Below are 20,083 nucleotides of genomic sequence, written 5' to 3'. Positions count from 1 at the left end.
GGGGCAGTGAGTAAAGAATGACATGGGGACAGGAACCCGTGGGGTGGGAACGTGGATAGAGCCCAAGGGGTGGGGATGGAGACAGAGCCCCTGGGGATGGGACAGGTACGGAGCCCTTGGGGATAGGGATAGACTTTATCCCCGTGTCATTCTCTAAAAACTTGAGACTAGTATCAATATGTAAAAATTTAACACATCTTAGACAACTGGCAACTAAATTCAGTGATTGAAAACAACTGCAGAAGTACTCCCCCGATATTCGCGGGGGTTCCGCAAATACGGTTTTTAGCAGCCGGAGCACCAGCGAGTGAAGGAAATCACTCGCGGTATGCTCCGACCGCCTTTTCCTGTACTAAAGTCGGGCCTCACCAATTATGAGCTGCTTTGACACGCAGCTCCTGATTGGTGAGGCTCGACTTTAGTATGGAAGAGGCGGTCGGACCATACCGCGAGTGATTTCCTTCACTTGCCGGCGCTCCGGCTGACCCTCTCCTGCCTCTCCGGCTGCCCTCTCCTGCCCGGTCATTTGCGGTCAGAAAATACCACGAATGACCAGGACTGCAAATTGCCATCATTTGATTTGGTAACAAGAGTCTTGTCTGCTAATCAGACTCCTACCATCTGCAACATCCTTCCATCACTTGCTCAAGCATCTCACTGTTACTGCAATAGAGTCATCCATCATTGCTGGCATCAAAGAGCAGGCCCAACATTTAATAGGCACTGATTTTCCTGTTCATCCATTACACAGTTTAGGTTCTCTTCTACACCCATGTCTTAAAGACAATCCAATTACCTTCCCAGATGATGTAAAAACATAGGCAACAGAATCTTTGGGAAGGTTGTACCAAAATCACATAGAAATGAAAAGCTCGATTTGCACAGAATATAGCCCCTTTTTATAATTTAAATATAAAAATCATAAGGCTTGTGCAAATGAGGACAGAGTCCACGGGGATAGAGCTCACGGGGACAGGGACAAACTTTGTCCCCGGGTCATTCTCTAGCAGCAAGCATTGGTCTCTGCAGAATTTCCAGCCCTGACTTGGGAATCAAAAGCCACTCTCCTGCTTGCAGTGCACAGTTCTACCATCAAACCACTGGTCAGGCCCTGAAATGATTAAGTTACAGATGCGGTAGCAAAGCTTGGTATTTTATTCAAACACGCCACCTGGACTCGTGTGAATGCGCGTTCCTCTCATTGCCTACTCTAAACAAAAGGAAAAATAAGTAACCTTTTGATTGATTTTCCTATCAAGTTTCAAGTTTATTATATTATTTGATTAAACGCTTTTCAGAATACAAAGCGTTTTACAAAGAAATAAAATTAAATTTCTAAAATCACAAATACATTGTAATTAAAATTAACTACTTTAAATTAAAAATAAAAACAAACTGGGGTAAACAATCCACATGAAACAATAGGAAAGGGGGAAGAAAGAAAAAAAATACAATTTATAAAAAAAAAAATAAAAAAATAAGCAGGTTGGGTTAGTACATAGGGAAGGTATGAAGCGAAGAGAAAAAAAAAAAAAATTTGAGAACTAGAAAATCTAAAGAGAAGGGGAATATAATCTGAATTTAAAGAAGGAAGAAGAAATTCGGAATTAATCGGAAAATTAAACTTTTAGTTAAAGGCTTCTTTAAAAAGAAGACATTTTAAACTATTCTTAAATTTTTTCAAGTCTTGTTCAAGCCGTAAATATAGAGGGAGTGAGTTCCCTCCTATCGTTTTATCTGGCAGGTGGTTCCTCCCCCCTCTCCTCCCCTAAACTAGTGATTGTAATATTTTAGAGAATATCTTCAGATCCATCCACGTCTGCTCTGTCCATGGGTTCACATGAAGTAGGAACTCCAGGCTAGAGAATTACACGGTGACAAAATTCATCACCGTTCCCGTCCCCGTGGATAACCGCGGGAAATAATCCCATGTCATTTTCTAGTGTCTATTTCAACCTCGGTCCTTCCACACCAGCATTCTTCAAAGCAAAGCTTGCGGGTCAGTGGTTGTGGCCATTCATACTCTGATTCTTCCATCTCTCCTTAAAGAATGACATGAAGATGGTTTCCCGTGGTTAAACGCGGGGACGGGAACGGTGATGAATTTTGTCACCGTGTCATTCTCTACTCCAGGCGTGATTCTTAAAAAAAGAGCTTGATCACAGGGCTCCTGGCCATTTTGGTGTGTGTACTAAAATAAAATGAATCCCCACCCCCACAACCAAAAAAGAGCAGAAATGAAAAATCCCTCCCAAAATGAACCACTTCCCCCCCCCCTTCCCTTAGCAGTGCCTTGGATAGATTTAGAGCGGTGGTTCTCAACCCAGTCCTCCAGGTAGGGTTACCAAATAGCTCCAGAAAAAAAAGAGGACGGATTGAGACATCCGGATTTTACTACCATTGTGTTCAATGGAAGTAAAACCCAGATTTCTCAATCCATCCTCCTTTTTCTGGAGCCATTTGGTGACCCTGTACCTCAGTACCCACCTAGTTGATCTGGTTTTCAGGATATCTCTCATGAATATGCATGAGCTAGATTTGAATGTAGTGCTTCGTGATCTGCATATTCATTGGGGATAGCCTGAAAACCGGACCAGTTAGGTGTGTCCTGAGCAGTGGCGTAGTGTGTGTGTTGGGGGGGCACTAAGTTGGTGGGGGTGCTGACACCCCTCCTTCTCTCCTCTCTGCCTCTTTCCATTTCCCCCCTTGCCACCTGCGTGCCCCCTTCCCACGGACCTCCAGTTGTTCACCGCCGCGAGCAATGACTTCAAAGTGCGCCTGGCGACCGCGTCATATCTCCCGCCAATGTCGCTTCCGGGGTGCCGTGCGTAGGAAGTGATGTTGGAGGGAGAGCCGACGAGGCCGCAAGGAGCGCGCTGAAGTTTGCGTTGCTCGCGGTGGTGAGCTAGAGGTACGGGGAAAGGGCGTGTGCGGTGTGTGACAGAGGGGAGGGGGGCGGAGGTGAGGGTGGGGGAAGGGCTCCACCACCCCCTGGCGCCTCGCACTCTCGCTACGCCACTGGTCCTGAGGGTTGGGAACCCCTGATTTAGATAACTATTTACTGCTCTCTGTAACTAACTTCTGCCTTTTTCTCTCCCCCCCCCTTCCCAGTTCTGTTAACGTGACTCATCTCTCATATGAACATGTGGATATTTACTCCATGTCCAGAGGCAGGAGCACCCAGTGGGAAGCAGAAAGCCAAAAGTGTCTAAGCCTGAGAGAAATCCCATCTTGTGATCAGCGGACAAGGACACGCCATTCCCTCTTATTTTTTTGTACCTGTTCTTTCTCGTTCAAGAGACTAAATTCTGGTCAGGAAAGGTTTGGGAACGCTTTGCTAACATTGGATATGATAGTATTTGATTAGATATAACAGGTACCACCCCAGGGCTCCTGTTTATAGGCAGAGGTTACTTTTACCAAACTATCTAAGTTACAGATGCCAGTATCGGTACTCTCAACTGAATGGGGGTCAAAACCGCATTCAGGAGTCATTGGCTCACTGGTGCTTCTAGCCTGAATACTGCATTTTGGTACTCCCCCAGGAATGACCGTTCACCCACCTGCACCCTGCTCTCTCTTCATAAATGCAAGTCCTGTAATAGTTTAAACAGTTCCTGGAATGGGAGAGGCTGCTCTGCACACCGCAAGGGTTAGATGCCAGCAGTTAGCGTGGGATAGCGGAGAGCCGATTACTCAAAGGTAGCAAAAGTAAATGAACTCTCTAGGGAAGTGAAGCATCTTCTGTGTTGGCCTGCTCGTTAAAAAAAAAAAAAAACACAACCCAAAAACTGGTGGCGGTGCCTCGTGTGCAGGATTTTTATTGAACGCAGAAATTGGATTCTCTAGCACAGAGCTCCTCGGTTCTGCTCCTGGAGGTCCGCCAGCAGGCCAGGTTTTCCGGATATCCGCAATGAATATGCATGAGAGAGATTTGCATGCCAAGAAGGCAATGCATACACACCAGACTCGATAAGCATTTGCTAAAAAGCTCTCTCTGTCGTTCGTCAAATATTGTATTCCTCTTCACCTACCTGTTTTCAAAGCTTGTGGGAAATCGATCAACCCGCAAGATGTTTGAGATCTGAGGGAGGGATGTTGCTCATCAGTTTAATATAATAATAATACTAACTTTATTCTTTTATACCGCCATAACCAAAAGTTCTAGGCGGTTTACACTACAAAGAGCTGGACAATCAGCGAAATACAATCATACAGTAAAAAATGGGGTTCGTTATGTTAAATCTAGAATATCGATTTTCTCACTTGCCAGTAAGAATCTCTGGAATTCGGTTCCAGGTATAATGCGATTATGCGAAGATCGCGTGTCTTTGAAGAAAATGTTAAAAACACAATAATTTGTGGCTGCCTTTCTCTAACCCTGTGGTTGTTATTTGTTTTAGATTTAAAGAATTCTGTATTGAGGATATTTTTGAGGAAGACATTTGTTTACTGCATTTTAATTTATAACATTTTATTGAACAAATCAGTAAATATACAATAATATAATATAATAAAATAGTCATTACATTAAAATTCATCATATTAGTTTCCATCAAATGTCTTTCATTTCTTCAAAATATATTTCCAAATTACCCATTCCATCTCTCAGTACCCTCCCCCTATTTCCTACCTCCCTTCCCTTTTCCCTATTCACCTCTCCCCCCTATCCTCCCTTCCCTACCCCCCTAAATTATGTGTAAACCTTTCATTAAAGAAATAAAATAACCCAAAAATTAAACCCCCCCCAAACCCAATGAAAGTTGACAAAAATAAAGAATAATAAAAATTTAAAAAACTGGACATTTTTAAATAACTAATCATTTTACTGCATTTTATAATGTTTGTGCCCCCCTTCCCTTTATTAGGGAATTAGGGGGAGGGTACTGAAAGATGTAATGGGTATTTTGGAAATATATTTTGAAGAAATGAAAGATATTTGATGGAAATTAATATGATGAATTTTAATTTAATGACTATTTTATTGTTTTATAATATTGTATATTTACTGATATTTCTTCAATAAAAATGTTATAAATTAATGTTTGTGCTTGAAATTGTGGATGTAAATGTTTTGTACATCGTTTAGATTTAAGCAATTCGTACGGTTTAAAAATAAATAAATAATTAAAGGTTTTTCTGTTTAGACGTTGAGTAGCGTTAGATTGGTGAAACAAACATATTAGGTTATCCCTGCTAGTAAAGCATTGCAACCATCATTAAAGAGACCGCAAATCTCTCTCATACATACTCAACGTGGGAGACGCCCGGGGCAATGGACTCCCCCCCCGCCCTCGCTCCTTCCCTGCGCTCCCCCACCGCGCACGCCTTTTCCCTTCCCTCATACCTCTTTAGCTTCTCCAGCACGAGCAGCATCTTCAACTTGCTGCCCGTGGCCAGCCTCGGCTCTCCCTCTGATGTCACTTCCTGGTTCCACGCCCAGCAAGTGACGTCGAAGGGAGAGCCAAGGCTGGCATGAGCAGCATGTTGAAGCTGCTGCCCGCACCAGCAAAGAGCTGGAGGTACAGGGCAGGGAAGTAAAGGCGCGCTGTGGGGGAGGGGTGGGGAGGAGAGGTACCAGTGCACCCACCAAGATGGCGTCTCTTACTATGCCACTGATTGTGGATAGCATGAAAACTAGGCCTGCCTGTGGACCTCAAGGACTGGATTTGAGTAGGGTTGCCATATGGCTCCAGAAAAAGGATGGATTTGAGACATCTGGGTTTGACTCTCATTGCTTTCAGTGGAAGTAAAACCCGGATGTCTCAATCTGTCCTCCTTTTTCTGGAGCCATATGGTAACCCTAGAATCGAGTGGCCTTGCTCTAGTGCAGACATGGGCAACTCTGGTCCTCGAGGGCCACAATCCACTCGGGTTTTCAGGATTTCCCCAGTGAATATGCCCTGACTGCTTTCAATGAGTATTCATTGGGGAAATCCTGAAAACCCGAGTGGATTCCGGCCCTCGAGGACCAGAGCTGCCCATGTCTGCTCTAGTGGATAGAATAGAGCAGTGGTTCCCAAACCTGTCCTGGGGGGACCCCCAGCCAGTCAGGTTTTCAAGATATCCCTAATGAATATGCATGAGAGAGATTTGCATATAATGGAAGTGACAGGTATGCAAATCTCTCTCATGCATATTCATTAGGGATATCTTGAAAACCTGACTGGCTGGGGGTCCCCCAGGACAGGTTTGGGACCCACTGGAATAGAGGAAGCGAGAGGAGACGGAGTGGAGTGCACTGCGATGCTGGGGTGGGAAGGGTTTTTTTAGGGATGCCTTTTTAGAATTTTATATTTGCGAAGGGTTGTAGATGTGCCAGATCTCCGTGAGTACGTAGTTGAAGTGTATGCTGAGGTCCTAGACCTGTGTGCAAATGAATTTTTACATTTACTCTTGAATGTTAAATCGGAACCCTGTAAAAACCATAAAAGCTTAATGAATCTGCTTTTGTTTTGTCTCTGAATGCTTTTTTGTTGTTGTTGTTGTTGTTTGTTTCAGAGGGCTGTTTTCTGTAGGATACATATAGAGAAGCTGTGGGTACTGGTTTTGTCCAAAGAATATATGCAATGCAGGACCAGTGGCGTAATAAGGGCGAGCAGCGTTCAGGGCAGTGGTGTCCCCTTTCCTTTCCCCATAACCTTTATAGCTTCTCTGGTGTGAGCAGCGTGCCTACGTTGGTGTCGGATCGCCCGGAAGTGACGCCAGAGAGAGCCTACATGTTCGGCATCTGCCTTTACCGGAGGTGCAGTTCTGTACCCAACGCGGCCATGTGATTGATACGCGATTGGCGAATGCTTTGTAAGGCGGCCACAGACAACCGCGCCAGTTACAGAATCCTTCCATTGGCCCAGGTACCACAGGTCAGATAAGGAAAATACCCAAGAGTACCTGATTCAGCGTATTGTAAATTGGGTGAATCTCTTCATGAAAAGGCAATAAATATAAAATAATAAAGAAATACAATTTCAGTGGCACTAACTCGCTGAGTGCCACCGAAAATTAGCGGTTAGCCCTGAACAGGTGATTTAACTGGCCAGGGGCCATTTCTGGATGGTTAAATTGCTTTGAATATTGGCCCTATATAGGTAACGTCTTGAAAGTTACCTCCTTCAAGCGAAATTACAGCTCCCCCTCCTGATTTGCGGTTTCCCCACGCGTGAATTCGGATATTCACGATTTTTTTTGCCCCTTGTTTTTTTAATGCAGAAATGCTGCCCCACCCCCGCCTACCTCCTGCGTTCCCCCAGACCATTCCTGGTGGTCTAGCGGCGGCGCAGGGCAGAAACAATCTTCCTACACTCCTGCCCCATGCAGAGCCAACATCAAAATGGCTGCCGCGAGTTCCCGTTGTAGTCTCAAGACAACAGGAACTCATGGCAGCCATTTTGATGATGACTGCACGGGGCAGGAGCGTAAGAAGATTGCTCCTGCCCCGCGTCACCGCTAGACCAACAGGTAAGGTTGGGGGCACAGGAGGTAGGCGGGGGCGGGTCAGAGTCCCCAAATTGTTTGTGATTTTCCCTATTCGCGGGCCGGCTCTGCCCCCAACCCCCGCAAATATTGAGGGTCTGCTGTACCTGTACAATAAAATTTTGGAAACGCTAGCTGTGTTTTGGGGAACATCGCTATCTTGCATTTTGAAAATGGTTAGAATATTAAAAAAGTGGCCTGATTTCTTAATACAGATGAATTTACTGGCGTATAAAATTCAGACAGTGAATTATTTTCTACTCTTCCTCTGCTAGATACTTCCCAGCTGAGTTTTGGATTCTGTGTGGGTTGCGATGCTAGTCATTGGACTAGTTTAAGACTTACTGGAGGATGTTGTATGTGGGCTGCTGAGACTCTGCAGATACCTTCAGATGTGGATTTAATTACTGTACAATTGCCGTACATACTCGTATATAAACGAAGATTTGTGGATCTCGGTTTATAGTTGAGTCTCTTTATCCCCCCAGCAGAATTTCTTCCTTCACAACCCTCCTCGCCGAAGTGGCTGGTGTTTACTCTCCCACCCCTGTGGTTTCTGGCATTACTTTTCCTATCTCCTGACGACCCTGACAGAGAAAGATGTGCTCTGGGCCAGTGCAAAGCCTTGAGCTTCTGTGCGTACTCGAGGCCTGCCAGCTCCTGCTGTCTCCGGAGGGCGGGAGCCAGCTTGGGTTACCAGACGTCCGGATTTCCCCGGACGGCTTTTCAAAACCCGGCGCTTTGTCTGGGTTTTGAAAAGCCTCCCCCCAAATTGTGTCGGGCCAGAGGGCGTCCGCCCGATGACGTCATGCGCACGTGGGCATGCGCCCAACGTCATCGCATTGCATGCACGGATGCCCTCCTGGCTGTCCAGTGCAAGCGGCGGGGGTGGGGCTAGGGTGGGATTAGAGACGAGACTGGGGTGTAACAGGGCGGGGATGGGCGGGCCTGGAGGCGGGTTTAGGGGGGTCCGGATTTTACGAATGTAAAATCTGGCAACCCTACCAGCAGGCATAAGGCCCTGCACCAGCCCAGTGCCTCAGCTGGAGGTAGGAACTGCAATGCTGATAACTGTGAGCCTGGGGGTTTTGGCGAGGCAATGCAGGTAACTGAGGGGAGGGGGATTGGGGAGGAAGAAATGCATGTCATCAAGGGAGGAAGTTGCTGTATACTTGATTATAAATCCTTCCAACATAGAAGCCAGCTCTGTGGCTGCTTAAGCCCCCCTCCCCGCCAAATTGAACAAACTCCTTGACTATGTCCAGGGAGAGGTAATGTTCGTTGCACATAAGCACATGAGCATCGCCTCTGCCGAGTCAGACCATAGGTCCATCATGCCCAGCAGTCCGCTACCGCGGCGGCCCCCCAGGTCAATGACCTGTAGTGATCTATTACTCAAGAGCATTTTGTCTTGTATAGTAACCCTCTAATTGTACCCCTGGATCCCCTTTTCCTTCAGGAACTCGTCCAGTCCCTTTTTGAAACCCAAAGTCGTACTCTGCTCTACCACCTCCTCTAGAAGCGCATTCCAGGTGTCCACCACCCTCTGAGGGAAGAACTTCCTAGCATAATTGGGTTTTGCATCTCCAATAATTTTTAAAGTTGGCTCCTATACCTCCTGGATTATATCTGAGTTAACAGTTTTCCCTTTCATTGGAGGGAAAACTGTTGGTTTATAGTTCAGTATATATGGGTACTTAACCTTTCCACATTCCAGCTCAGGGTGAGTTACAGTCAACCAGAGTTAATACGTATATGCTTCCGAGGACTTTCAGTCTCAAGTGACAAATCTATAAATTGATTACTTATTTTATACATTACAAAGGCAACATCAAGCCTAGAATCCTGCTTCCAGCAGTGGCCAATCCAGGTCACAAGCCCCTGGCAGAATCCCAAATAGCAGCAAGATTCCATGTGGCTTTCCCCCATTTCTACCTTAATCGCTACTTTTGGAACTTTTCTTCCAGAAACTTGAAGGGTGCGCCTAATATAGGTACCAATAACAAATGTGCCCACTATTATTTTATGAACTAGGTGCCAGCTTATAGAATTGGCTTTTGAGTTGGTATCTGATAGCGTGGAGGGCGAAGGGCACAAGGTCTGTCAGTGGGAGTTTACCTGCTTCTCAGCGTGCTGTTCCAACCACTCAGCTACTCTCCTGCATCATTGCAGGATAATTCCTCCATGTGTCCAAGAAAAGGTGTTGCTGCTGGGAAGGTACAGGTTATTCTCCAAAACTGAAATGTCTTCTCGGAGGCTTGTATTTTCACTGGACATGGAATGCAGGGTTGTGCTCTCTTCGTGTGCACCATGAAACTGGACTGCAAGAGAGCTCTGCAGTCGCTCTCCAAAAAACGTCCCCAGCTTTTCCAGATTGTAAGGTTTAATGTGTTCGTAAAGAAGTCAGCCATTTCACTTTCTAGCGATTGTCGTAAATCTGGTACAGATGGCGCCGTTTTAGCTGCTGTTTGCAAATTGTGCGGCTTTTGTGGCTGGTTTACAAATCAAAGGGATCAGTTGGAACAGGAGGGAAGTAATTCTACAGCTTATGCTGAGGTGAGACTCGATGTTCAGATGACATCTCTAGGAAACAAAATGGCTGCCTCGGTCTACTATAACTTGTTGAAAATGGATGATGATTGTACCGAGAAACTGCTGCCATTTCCTGGTGACGTAGGGTAGCCTCCATCAGTTATGAGGAGGGCTTTGTCAAAATAATTCAAGGCAAATGGCAAATATCCAAAAAACTAATGAGGTAAACCAGTACGGATTTGACCTTGGTGTATTGATAATGCTTACGGTTTTATATCCACCACTAAGCTGACTGGAGACAGACCTTAAACCCCCAAGGGTTTAATAATGCTGAAAGCAGAAACATTTCAATGGGGCTTTAATCCATCATCATTGGTCTTATGTCCTCAGTATATTTTTTTCTTTTTAATTTTATATGTGATTTGCACCTACAATCATGTGCTTTTAATAACTATGTTATATGATCGATCATTGGCAGTATTAAAGATGTTTTGTTCTTGTCTATTTCTTCTTTTCCATATATTACAGCCTGTTACATTCAGAATTCTACTGAATAACATAAATAGCATGTATTGTTCCCAACAGAACCTCGGCATGTCCATTTCACTGTTAAAAATGGCTTCCGCAGGGGTCGTGCTATATTTCGATGCGAGGACCAAAGAATTTTCATCGATCGGTTCGCAGGTGCACTGGCTGTTGCATTCTCCAACCAACTGCTTACTGCCCTGTTCCTTATCGATCATATAACACCATCTCCCAGCCCCACCTGCACCCAAACAAGACGAGAGAGTGACCGCCTCCTCCTCGTAGAGGAGATTGAAACAGTCCACCATATTACTAGATACAATAATTTATTCCATCAGTTCATTATCAAAACTTGTAGACCAGAAATGCACAGGTATGGAATCCAGGACTAGTTACCTACTCTGGGTCAACTGCACAGCCTGGTAGGTGGCCATGCATTTGCCATGTCAATGAAACCAGGGCTCCCGATCTGGCACTGTGGCTTTTTGCTGTTTTTTTGTAAACAATCCTCTGTTCCCCTCCTCCCAGTCTCTGGGACTTCTTTTTTCCCAAGGATTTGCTATGCCCCAGGATAAGACGTCATGCCTATCAGCTCGTGGGGAAGGGGGATCAGAGTGGGAAACATTTCTCTCCACTGAGGTTTGACTCTCCACTGGCACCTTGGATAGTGAACGTGCAGATGATGGTTGGGATGCTGTAGAAGTGGTCTTCCAAGTAGCAGACACACCCCCTTTCCATTACGTGTCGCATGCCAGTGTGGACAGCCTCTCTACCAGTGACTTGTAAAGTGAAGAGTTCAAGAACCTGGGGTAGGAATCTCGATGCATCAGGGCATAAACTTGTCCTTGAGCCTCATCAAACATGTGAGCGTTTGGGGTTGCCAGGGACCTATTGATGGTTTCTCGCACGGTGGCATCGATGCTGACCTGGGGTGGCAAGAGACAAGGCTGTTACAAGTTAATGTCACAAATCTTGAACACAATGATATTTATCTTGTTAGCTGCAAGGAATAGAACAGGGCTGCCCAAGTCCGGTCCTAGAGATCTACTGGCAGGCCAGGTTTTCTGGATATCCACAATGAATAGGCATGAGAGAGATTTGCCTGCACAGCCTTCTTAGCAAGCAAATCTCTCTCATGCCTATTCATTGTGGATATCCTGAAAACCTGGCCTGCCAGTAGATCTCGAAGACCGGACTTGGGCAGCCCTGGAATAGAATATAGTCAACGTATTTCACGTGGCCACTAGACCCCACATTTGATAAGTTGCTTAAAGTCCATGTAAGGCAGGGGTGTCAAAGTTCCTCCTTGAGGGCCGCAATCCAGTCGGGTTTTCAGGATTTCCCCATTGAATATGCATGAGATCTATTTGCATGCACTGCTTTCATTGTATGCTAATAGATCTCATGCATATTCATGGCGGAAATCCTGAAAACCCGACTGGATTGTGGCCCTCGAGGAGGGACTTTGACATCCCTGACGTAAGGTGTAAAATACTAACATTTAAGTATGTGATTACTTCTGTTAACTGTGTAAGTGCTAGCCATGCACTGAGGTGTGCTCTACTATGGCATAAGTGTGCAACTCACTTGGGGGTCCTTTTACTATGTAAAGTGTGTTAATGGATTTAGTGCAGGGGTGTCAAAATCCCTCAAGGGCCGCAATCCAGTCGGGTTTTTGGGATTTCCCCAATGAATATGCATGAGATCTATTAGCACACAATGAAAGCAGTGCATGCAAATCCATCTCATACATATTCATTGTGGATATGCTGAAAACCTGGCCTGGGTCTGGCTCTCGCGGACTGGAATTGCCTACCCCTGCCTTAGTGCATAAATTCAAGGGAGGCATAAAACTGTATATACGCCAGGGATCTCAAAGTCCCTCCTTGAGGGCTGCAATCCAGTGGGGTTTTCAGGATTTCCCCAATGAATATGCATAAGATCTATGTGCATGCACTGCTTTCAATGCACATTCATTGGGGAAATCCTGAAAACCTGACTGGATTGCGGTCCTCAAGGAGGGACTTTGAGATCCCTGGCGTATATACAGTTTTATGTATACTGTAACTTATGTTCTAAGATATCACATTTAGTAGGGTTACCAGATTTTCCATATGGTTAACAATAGTTGTAGTTAATAGAAAGAATTGACCTCATGGAAACTTATCTGCTAGAAAATGCTGAAACAGAGTCATTTTCAGAATTTGGTGGAAAAACTTGAAGAGAAAGACAGGTAGGTCATTCCTCTTAACTGTATCAATGACATCCTGTCTGGCTTGTCTTTTTAGATTGTAAGCTCTTTCGAGCAGGGACTGTCTTTGTGACTCTGTACAGCACTGTGCACGTCTGGTAGCACTATAGAAATAATTCATTGTAGTAGTAGTGTGAAGAGTTTCAGTCTTTGGGAAGCAGAGCTGAGATTGTGACGTCATAATGCCTCATTCCACCAATAAGAGCCAACCGCATCAGTGATGTCACAATGGCTTCACTGTCCTGTACTCCCCTCTTCCCTCCAACCCAGCCAGCTGATTAACCGTTCCCCTTAACTGTATCCACGACATCCTGTTTGTCTGTCATGCCTGTTTAGATTGTAAGCTTTTTGGAGCAGGACTGTTTTCTCACGCTTTGTGACTGTGCAGCGCCGCAGAAATAATTAAAAATAGCAGTTCCAAATTGCTGTTAGGAAATAGGGGAAGGAATAAACAATTTTACCGATGGATCTGGCATCTTTTACAGTGGGGGAAAGAAAGTTTAAATGCATGGACATCTCTGCTACTTGAAGATCGGGAAGAATTTACAGCTGGAGGGACCAACGAATCAAAGATACCATGTAAGATTTTAGAAACTATGCAGGCACATTTAAACTGAACTCTCAATCGAAAAGGAAGCCAATGTAAACTCCTTAACAGCGGTGACACATGGCCATACCTTGTTTTACCAAAGATCAATCTTGCGGTGGTATTTTGAATTAATATACTGCACTATGTAAATGGTTTGTTGGTTTTGTTCTGCAATCTCTTGTTGAAGAAGATCCTCTCTCTGGTTCTAGACAGATCTCAGACTATCCCAATGCATAAAGGCAGTCAGCTATGTTTGTCTTTTTCTTCTGAAGTATCACAAAGAATGAATGAAAAAAACCACCCATGCGGTGGGTGTTCTCTTACCCACCCTCTTAACCCACATTTTGAAGGTCACCCTCTTTTAGGACGATGAGCATTTCCTGGGTCATAGGGTTGACTTCCTTAACCGCCCCTGCCCCATCAACCTCCTGCTCCAGGTCTATCCTCTGAAACAGATGAATTTGGGTGAGCTGTTGCTCCTTCATTTTGGGGTCAGGCCCACCCCGTCAATGGCAGTGACACAAGTGAATGAGAGAACAGGAAGGGATGTCCATTCTGTCTACTGACTATCAGTATTAACCTTGGGCCCTACCAAAAGATGCCACTAGTCTGAAACTGCCCTCTTATGATCTCATATGGCAACATCCCCAACCCTTGATTCAATCGGTGCACAAAAAAAAAAAACGATTGCAAACGCCATTATAAGTGAACAAGCATCAAGCAGCTCCTGATTTTTCCGCCATGAAATCCAAGGCCAGTGAGCACCTTATTTATTGAGACCTTGACAGGCTCTTCCATGCCCTGCACTGCAGCCTGAGCGAAGGCAGTGAACCATCCAGTCCAATCCTTGGCCTTGTATACCGAGTCATCCCTACAAAAGGGGATCGGTTTAGAAAAGAATGAACTAATAGGACAAGGAAAATGAATTATTAGAGCAGAGGCATCGTCAGTTGTAATCCTTATTTATCAGTTAAAAATTTCTGAAATAGATAAAGTTTTCCGAAAAGTTGTCAGAGAGGGAAGGAGTCTAACTTCTATACGAAGATCATTCCAGATTTTTTTACAAAGGAAAAAGCAAAAGATTAAAAAATCTTACCTAAAACTTTAATATTCCTAATGGAAGGGAAGGTTATATATCCAGCCACACTGTATCTCTACTCTGACTTGAACCAGGGCTCCAGAACAGGAGTGGTCCTTGCTGAATGCACTAAGCTCTGGAATTTTCTTGAGTGGCGCAGCGAGGACTTCCTTTGAGTGACTCGAGCCACTGTTGTTCTACTCCTGGTCTCAGGTGAGAAGGGAGGGTGGACGGATCCTGCGCAGCAACTCAGAGGAAGTCCTTTCTGTGCTGTTCTGCCCAAGGAGGCTCCAGAGTTGAGCAGAGCACAAGCAACACCTGTTGTGTGTCGCTTGTATCTGCATTGTGTTCAAGTATAGCCCACAGTCTGGAGCTTGAGTTTCACTTTCAGCCAATGCCCCTGGTCTCGGTTCCAACCACTACCTGTCCTTAAAAAAATCTAGATCCGTTGCAACCCTAGTCTCCAGGATAGGTTTAGGAAGCCCTAGTCAAGACCATGGATGAATTAGGGATAAGAGGGGTGAAGCGGGAGACACGCCATTGAATCTAGTTGGGTTTGTGTGACCTGTCGTAGGCCAGATCCCCACCTCCTTGGGAGACAGGATTGAGATGTAGTCTAGGTAAATTTTCTTCGTGCTTTCATTGACGTGTGGTGCACACTGTTCACTTTTCAGCTCCTCACAGGCCAACCAGAACAGCATGTTCTCATCGCTGTGCTCCGTCCTCAGGAACTGGGCAAAGACACTGCGACCTGCTGGGCTCGCCAGCAGGAGGTCAAAGGAGTGAGTCCAGGAGGAGACTTCATTTAGGGCGAGGCTAAGTGGAGACAGAGAAAAGAGGGTGAATCATTCACTGCAATTGACCTGGAAATGAAGCTACTGAGATATTCATTTCTTTCTTGGGGAGGGACAGGGGGAACTCCTACTTTCTGTCCAAAACAAAAGGAATGAGGGTCTCAGAATTCAAATGGATATTATACCTTTATGGTTTGCTCTTTTAACTCCCACTTTTTGTGCTCCAGAAGCAGAACTCAACATGTGATTGAAATCTGGAGATCATTGGCAGAGATTGTGGCAAATGCAATTAGATTAGCAGGGCTTAAAAAAACTTGTGGATAATTTCTTAAAAGTCCATAAGCCATTATTAAGGAGGACTTGGGAAAGTCTACTGCATATTTCTACGAAAGGTAGTATGAAATCTGTTTTACTCTTTTGGAATCTTGTTAGGTACTTATTGGATTGGACACTCTTGGAAACAGGACATTGGGCTTGATGGCCCTTGAGTCTGTCCCAGTATGGCAATACCTACGTTCTTATGACTATGATGCAGTGGGGGGGCCATGCTTGTTCTTATGGCAGATGCTATTATCAATGTTCAATTGATGGCGGAAAAGTGTCCCATGATGCAATGTCATTCCACTAGCAAATTGTCCCATATTTACAACCCGAAGCTGTTTCAAACTCAAACATACCCTTTTGCATTTGTCTGGGGCTCTCATCCCAGTCCTCAAAACACACCAAACCAGTCAGGTTTTCAGGATACCCAAAATGAATATTTATGAGATAAAGTTGCATGCTCTACTTGTATCGTATACAAATTTATCTCATGCATATTCATGGTGGGTATCCTGATCACCTGATTGGCTAGGTGTGTCCTGAAGACTGGCTTGAGAAAGCACTTCAAGGTGGGAGTTGAGGTACATGCTTAGGGTTACCAGATTTCTTCTCAAAGAAAAGAGGATATGTGACCCCGCCCTGTTCTGCCCCAGCCACGCCCCTTTCTGTCCCCAGCCACGCCCCCTCATCTTTCCAGAGCTCGAGGCCTCTGAGCTTGTGCAGATGTGACACAATGATGTAAATATTATGTATTTAGCTGCAATAAATATACATAGGACAATTAATTTGGTATTAACATAGTCATATAAGTCGGATGATCGATGTGCCAATAACATAAGTAGGATGACTGATTATTATTATTTTTTTTTTTATTTGTTCAATTTTCTATATTGTTCTCCCAGGGGAGCTCAGAACGGTACGGAAGGTTAAATTGATTAGTCCAAGATTAAGGAGTGGTGGTGGGATTAGAACCCTGACTTCCCCACATCATGGCCTGCTGTTCTAACCATTACTTTACACCTCCATTAAGATAGAAAAAAGTGGAGTTCCTTTGTGCAGAAGTAAATCAGCGAGGGACTTTGGACAAGGGGTGTGGGGCAGGATTCATAGAAACTAGAGAATGACACGGGGACAAATTTTTTTCCATCCCCACAGAAGCTCAATTACCATGTCCCATCCCCATGAGTTTTGTCTCTGTTGCTGACCCTGCCCCATTCCTGTAAGCTCTGCCTTAACTGCACAAGCCTCAAACACTTATGATTTTAAAGGGTCTGAGGCTTGTGCAGATGAGGGCGGAGCTTAGGCATTGGTGGAATGAGGCATTATGACATCACAATCTGAGCTCTAGAATGTTGCTACTTAGGATTTTAAAGCGTTTGAGGCTTGTGCAGATGAGGACGGAACTTATGCATTGGTGGAATGAGGCATTATGACATCACAATCTGAGCTCTAGAATGTTGCTACTTAGGATTTTAAAGTGTCTGAGGCTTGTGCAGATGAGGACGGAACTTGCAGGAATGGGGCAGGGGCAGGAAAAAAACTCGATGGGATGGGAAAATGAGTTCTGCGGGGACGGGGAATAATTTGTCCTAGTGTCATTCTCTAATACAAACCTATCTTCTTGTTTCTGAGGGCTCTCCAATCTTGAAATGCTTGAAGCTCTCCTGCTCAGACGATCCTTCTCTTGATTTCTCATAGCTTGACTCCTAGAACAGACCAGGGCAGAAATAATTCAGGGGTCAGGTCGTGGAATAAAAGAACCAGTTGCTGCTAGGATCATGCCAAATATCTGCTCTCCAGATCATTTATCACAAAGTTAGCATTTACTGTACATATCATTTCTATAGTACTCCTGGACATATGCAATGCTGTACAGTTCAAGTTAAATATGTCCCTCTTCCAGAGAACTTACAATCAGAGGCAAAGGGTGATGCTGTTTTCTCTGAATAACTACATGAACAGGTTTCATACCCCTTAGCCCTTTCTTCCATCTCTGGAGGAGGCCAAGGAGAAGTGTAGTTTAAATATTCAAGGCCTTGGGAGTTCTTGGCGTTCTACTAACTGCTAGGGTACCAATCCAAGAATCTCCCAAGGCCTTGAATGTTTAAACTACACTTTTCCTTGGCCTCCTCCAGAGATGGAAGAAAGGGCTGACCTGTTGTTCTATAGGCCACTTCCTGCCCCTAAACTGCCTAGAGGAAAGTTCACAGATATTTTGTACCTTCCTATATGGAAGCAAATATCCAAAGAGTAACTACTGAGATTCTCTTTTGAAATTTTGTTTAGACTTAAGGGAGCAAAAAAGTGTGGAGTGGGAGGGTGGAATAAACAAACACATACTTTCTGCTGGAAGCAGGTTCAGGTTATTTGATATACTGCCTTGAACAGTACAAGAATTCAATAGTAAAACTGTCTAAAATGGGTACAGGATCAATTAAAACCAAGAACAAATGTCTTTCATTTCTTCAAAATATATTTCCAAATTACCCATTGCATCTCTCAATACCCTCCCCCTATTTCCTACCTCCCTTCCCTTTTCCCTATTCACCTCTCCCCCCCTATCCTCCCTTCCCTACCCCCCTAAATTATGTGTAAACCTTTTATTAAAGAAATAAAATAACCCCAAAAATAAACCCCCCAAACCCAATGAAAGTTGACAGAAATAAAGAATAAGAAAAATAAATAACTGGAATTTTAAATAAATAATCATAGCTTCAATGTAAATCATTAAGAATTAAACTTCTTGCCTTAGTTGAAAGATTCTGAATATACGTATCCCAAATTTCCATAAACATACAAATTTTCCTAGCCAAACGCCTATTTGATGGAAATTAATATGATGAATTTTAATGTAATGACTATTTTATTGTATTATATTATTGTATATTTACTGATTTCTTCAATAAAATGTTATAAATTTTAAAAAAACAACCCAAGAACAAAAACAAGCTGATACAAGAAGTAGTAGGAAGAGGAAAGATTACAAAGTATAACAGGAGGGAGTTAAGCAAAGGTCAAACTAGAGAGAAGTAAGACAAGTCTCACACTTTGAGAAGTTATAATTAACAAAAACAGTGAGACGGTTTTGTTGGCGGCTTTCTTATGCCACTGGTGTGCGTAGGGCAGGGGTTTCTAAAGCCCCTCCTCGAGGGCCAAATCCAGTCAGGTTTTCGGGATTTCCTCAATGAATATGCATGAGATCTATATGCATGTACTGCTTTCAATGCATATTCATTGGGGAAATCCCGAAAACCTGACTGGATTCGGCCCTCGAGGAGGGCGTAGGGCTTCGTTTTAATGTTCCCGCTCTTCAGGTCCTCACCTATCAGCAGAGGTTCTGGTCTTGTTGTTACCTAATATGCAGTCAGGCCCTCCTGCATCACTCTGCTGTTGCCTGTCATGAGGGTTACTGAGTGACTCTGTGTAATCCAGACAGACCAAGCCAGTCCTGGTTTTGCCCTGATGCATCTATGGCCTTGCACTTTCTACTTCTAGACAACCTGGATCTACAAGTCCAGATATGCAATGGTTTGTGTGTGAGGGAGAGGGGGATAGTGAAGTTAGATCAGAGCTGGTATCCTTTAACCCACTGTTTGCAGAGATGCCAAGTTACCCATTTCCAGGCTGGAGATGTTGGGACAGTTCTGGATTTCTGACCACCCTATCCTGCTGCATTATGGGACTTACAGCCTTGATTTCAATGGGCAGGGTCAGACACTACAAATCGCACACTGCTTAGTGATGGAAGTTGAAAACTAGAACTGGCCCGACATCTCCAGGCTGGAGCTGGGTAACTTGGCACCTCTGGGTTTGGAAGCCGCTCATTTCAGAACCGGATACGCCTAAGAAGTTTACAGAGCGACCCATAGACTTCAGCTGTGTATTTTGGAAATATCGGAGTCCATCACTGTGCCACCTATCTGGGTGGTGCCAATCTAGCTTCTGTTGGTGATGTTACCATGAGCAGCAGCACCACAGCAAGCAGCCGGTCTTCGGGCAGCGGTGGCAGGCTCTCCGTCTTCTGCATGTACTGTCTGTCAGTGACAAGTGTCTTTGGAGTTCCGACTGGTCAGACTCCATGAGCTAGAAGGAAACAAGGTCAACCAAGGTTAGAAGCAGCTCTGGAGTGCTGTAGAGAGTGAGAGGCAGTGCTGTAGTGATGGTAAGAGGTGCCCGGGGTGGTGGTGCATCTCCCCTGCTCTCCCCTGCTGCTCCTTTCCCAACCCCCCTGCCCTTCCCTACCCTGTACCTCTTTTAACTTCCCCGGTGCGAGTATCGCCGACTCGCTGCCCACGTCGGATCTCCCTCTGATGTCACATCCTAGGCGAGAGACCCAGAAGTGACATCAGAAGGAGAGCTGACGGTGGTGTTGCTGCACGCTTCGGTGAAGAGATAGAGGTATGACGGTGTGGAAGTGAAGGCACGTACAAGGTGGGGGGGGGGAGGAGTGGGAATGGGGAGAAGAGGAGAAGTGCTGACGCCCTCACCAAGACGGCGCCCAGGATGGCAAGAGGCATATT

At 44.9% G+C, this 20,083-nt stretch overlaps 2 protein-coding genes across 3 annotated transcripts in view; one reads left to right on the top strand and one right to left on the bottom strand.

Annotated features, from left to right (window-relative positions):
* Window positions 1–3,817, top strand: part of TCEA3 (transcription elongation factor A3) — a 55,473-nt gene extending 51,656 nt beyond the window's left edge. For both annotated transcript variants that reach the window (XM_033956240.1, XM_033956239.1), the window contains one exon: window positions 3,112–3,817. In XM_033956240.1, coding sequence (XP_033812131.1) covers window positions 3,112–3,120 — 9 coding nt within the window. In that variant the 3' untranslated portion in view covers window positions 3,121–3,817. The remainder of the gene's footprint in view (window positions 1–3,111) is intronic.
* A 7,177-nt stretch (window positions 3,818–10,994) lies between these two features.
* Window positions 10,995–19,031, bottom strand: LOC117364823 (regulator of G-protein signaling 17-like). The gene is made up of 4 exons (XM_033954474.1): window positions 18,886–19,031; window positions 17,177–17,269; window positions 15,036–15,264; window positions 10,995–11,456 (listed from the first exon to the last, which is right to left on the bottom strand). The coding sequence occupies exons 1-4, from the start codon at window positions 19,029–19,031 to the stop codon at window positions 11,268–11,270; spliced, it is 657 nt and encodes a 218-aa protein (XP_033810365.1). The 3' UTR covers window positions 10,995–11,267.
* Window positions 19,032–20,083: the final 1,052 nt, after the last annotated feature.

This window comes from Geotrypetes seraphini, chromosome 8 (genome assembly GCF_902459505.1).
Source record: "Geotrypetes seraphini chromosome 8, aGeoSer1.1, whole genome shotgun sequence".
NCBI classification, from domain to species: Eukaryota; Metazoa; Chordata; class Amphibia; order Gymnophiona; family Dermophiidae; genus Geotrypetes; species Geotrypetes seraphini.
Note: the sequence above shows the minus strand (reverse complement) of the source record. Positions and strands in the feature narration are given on the sequence as shown.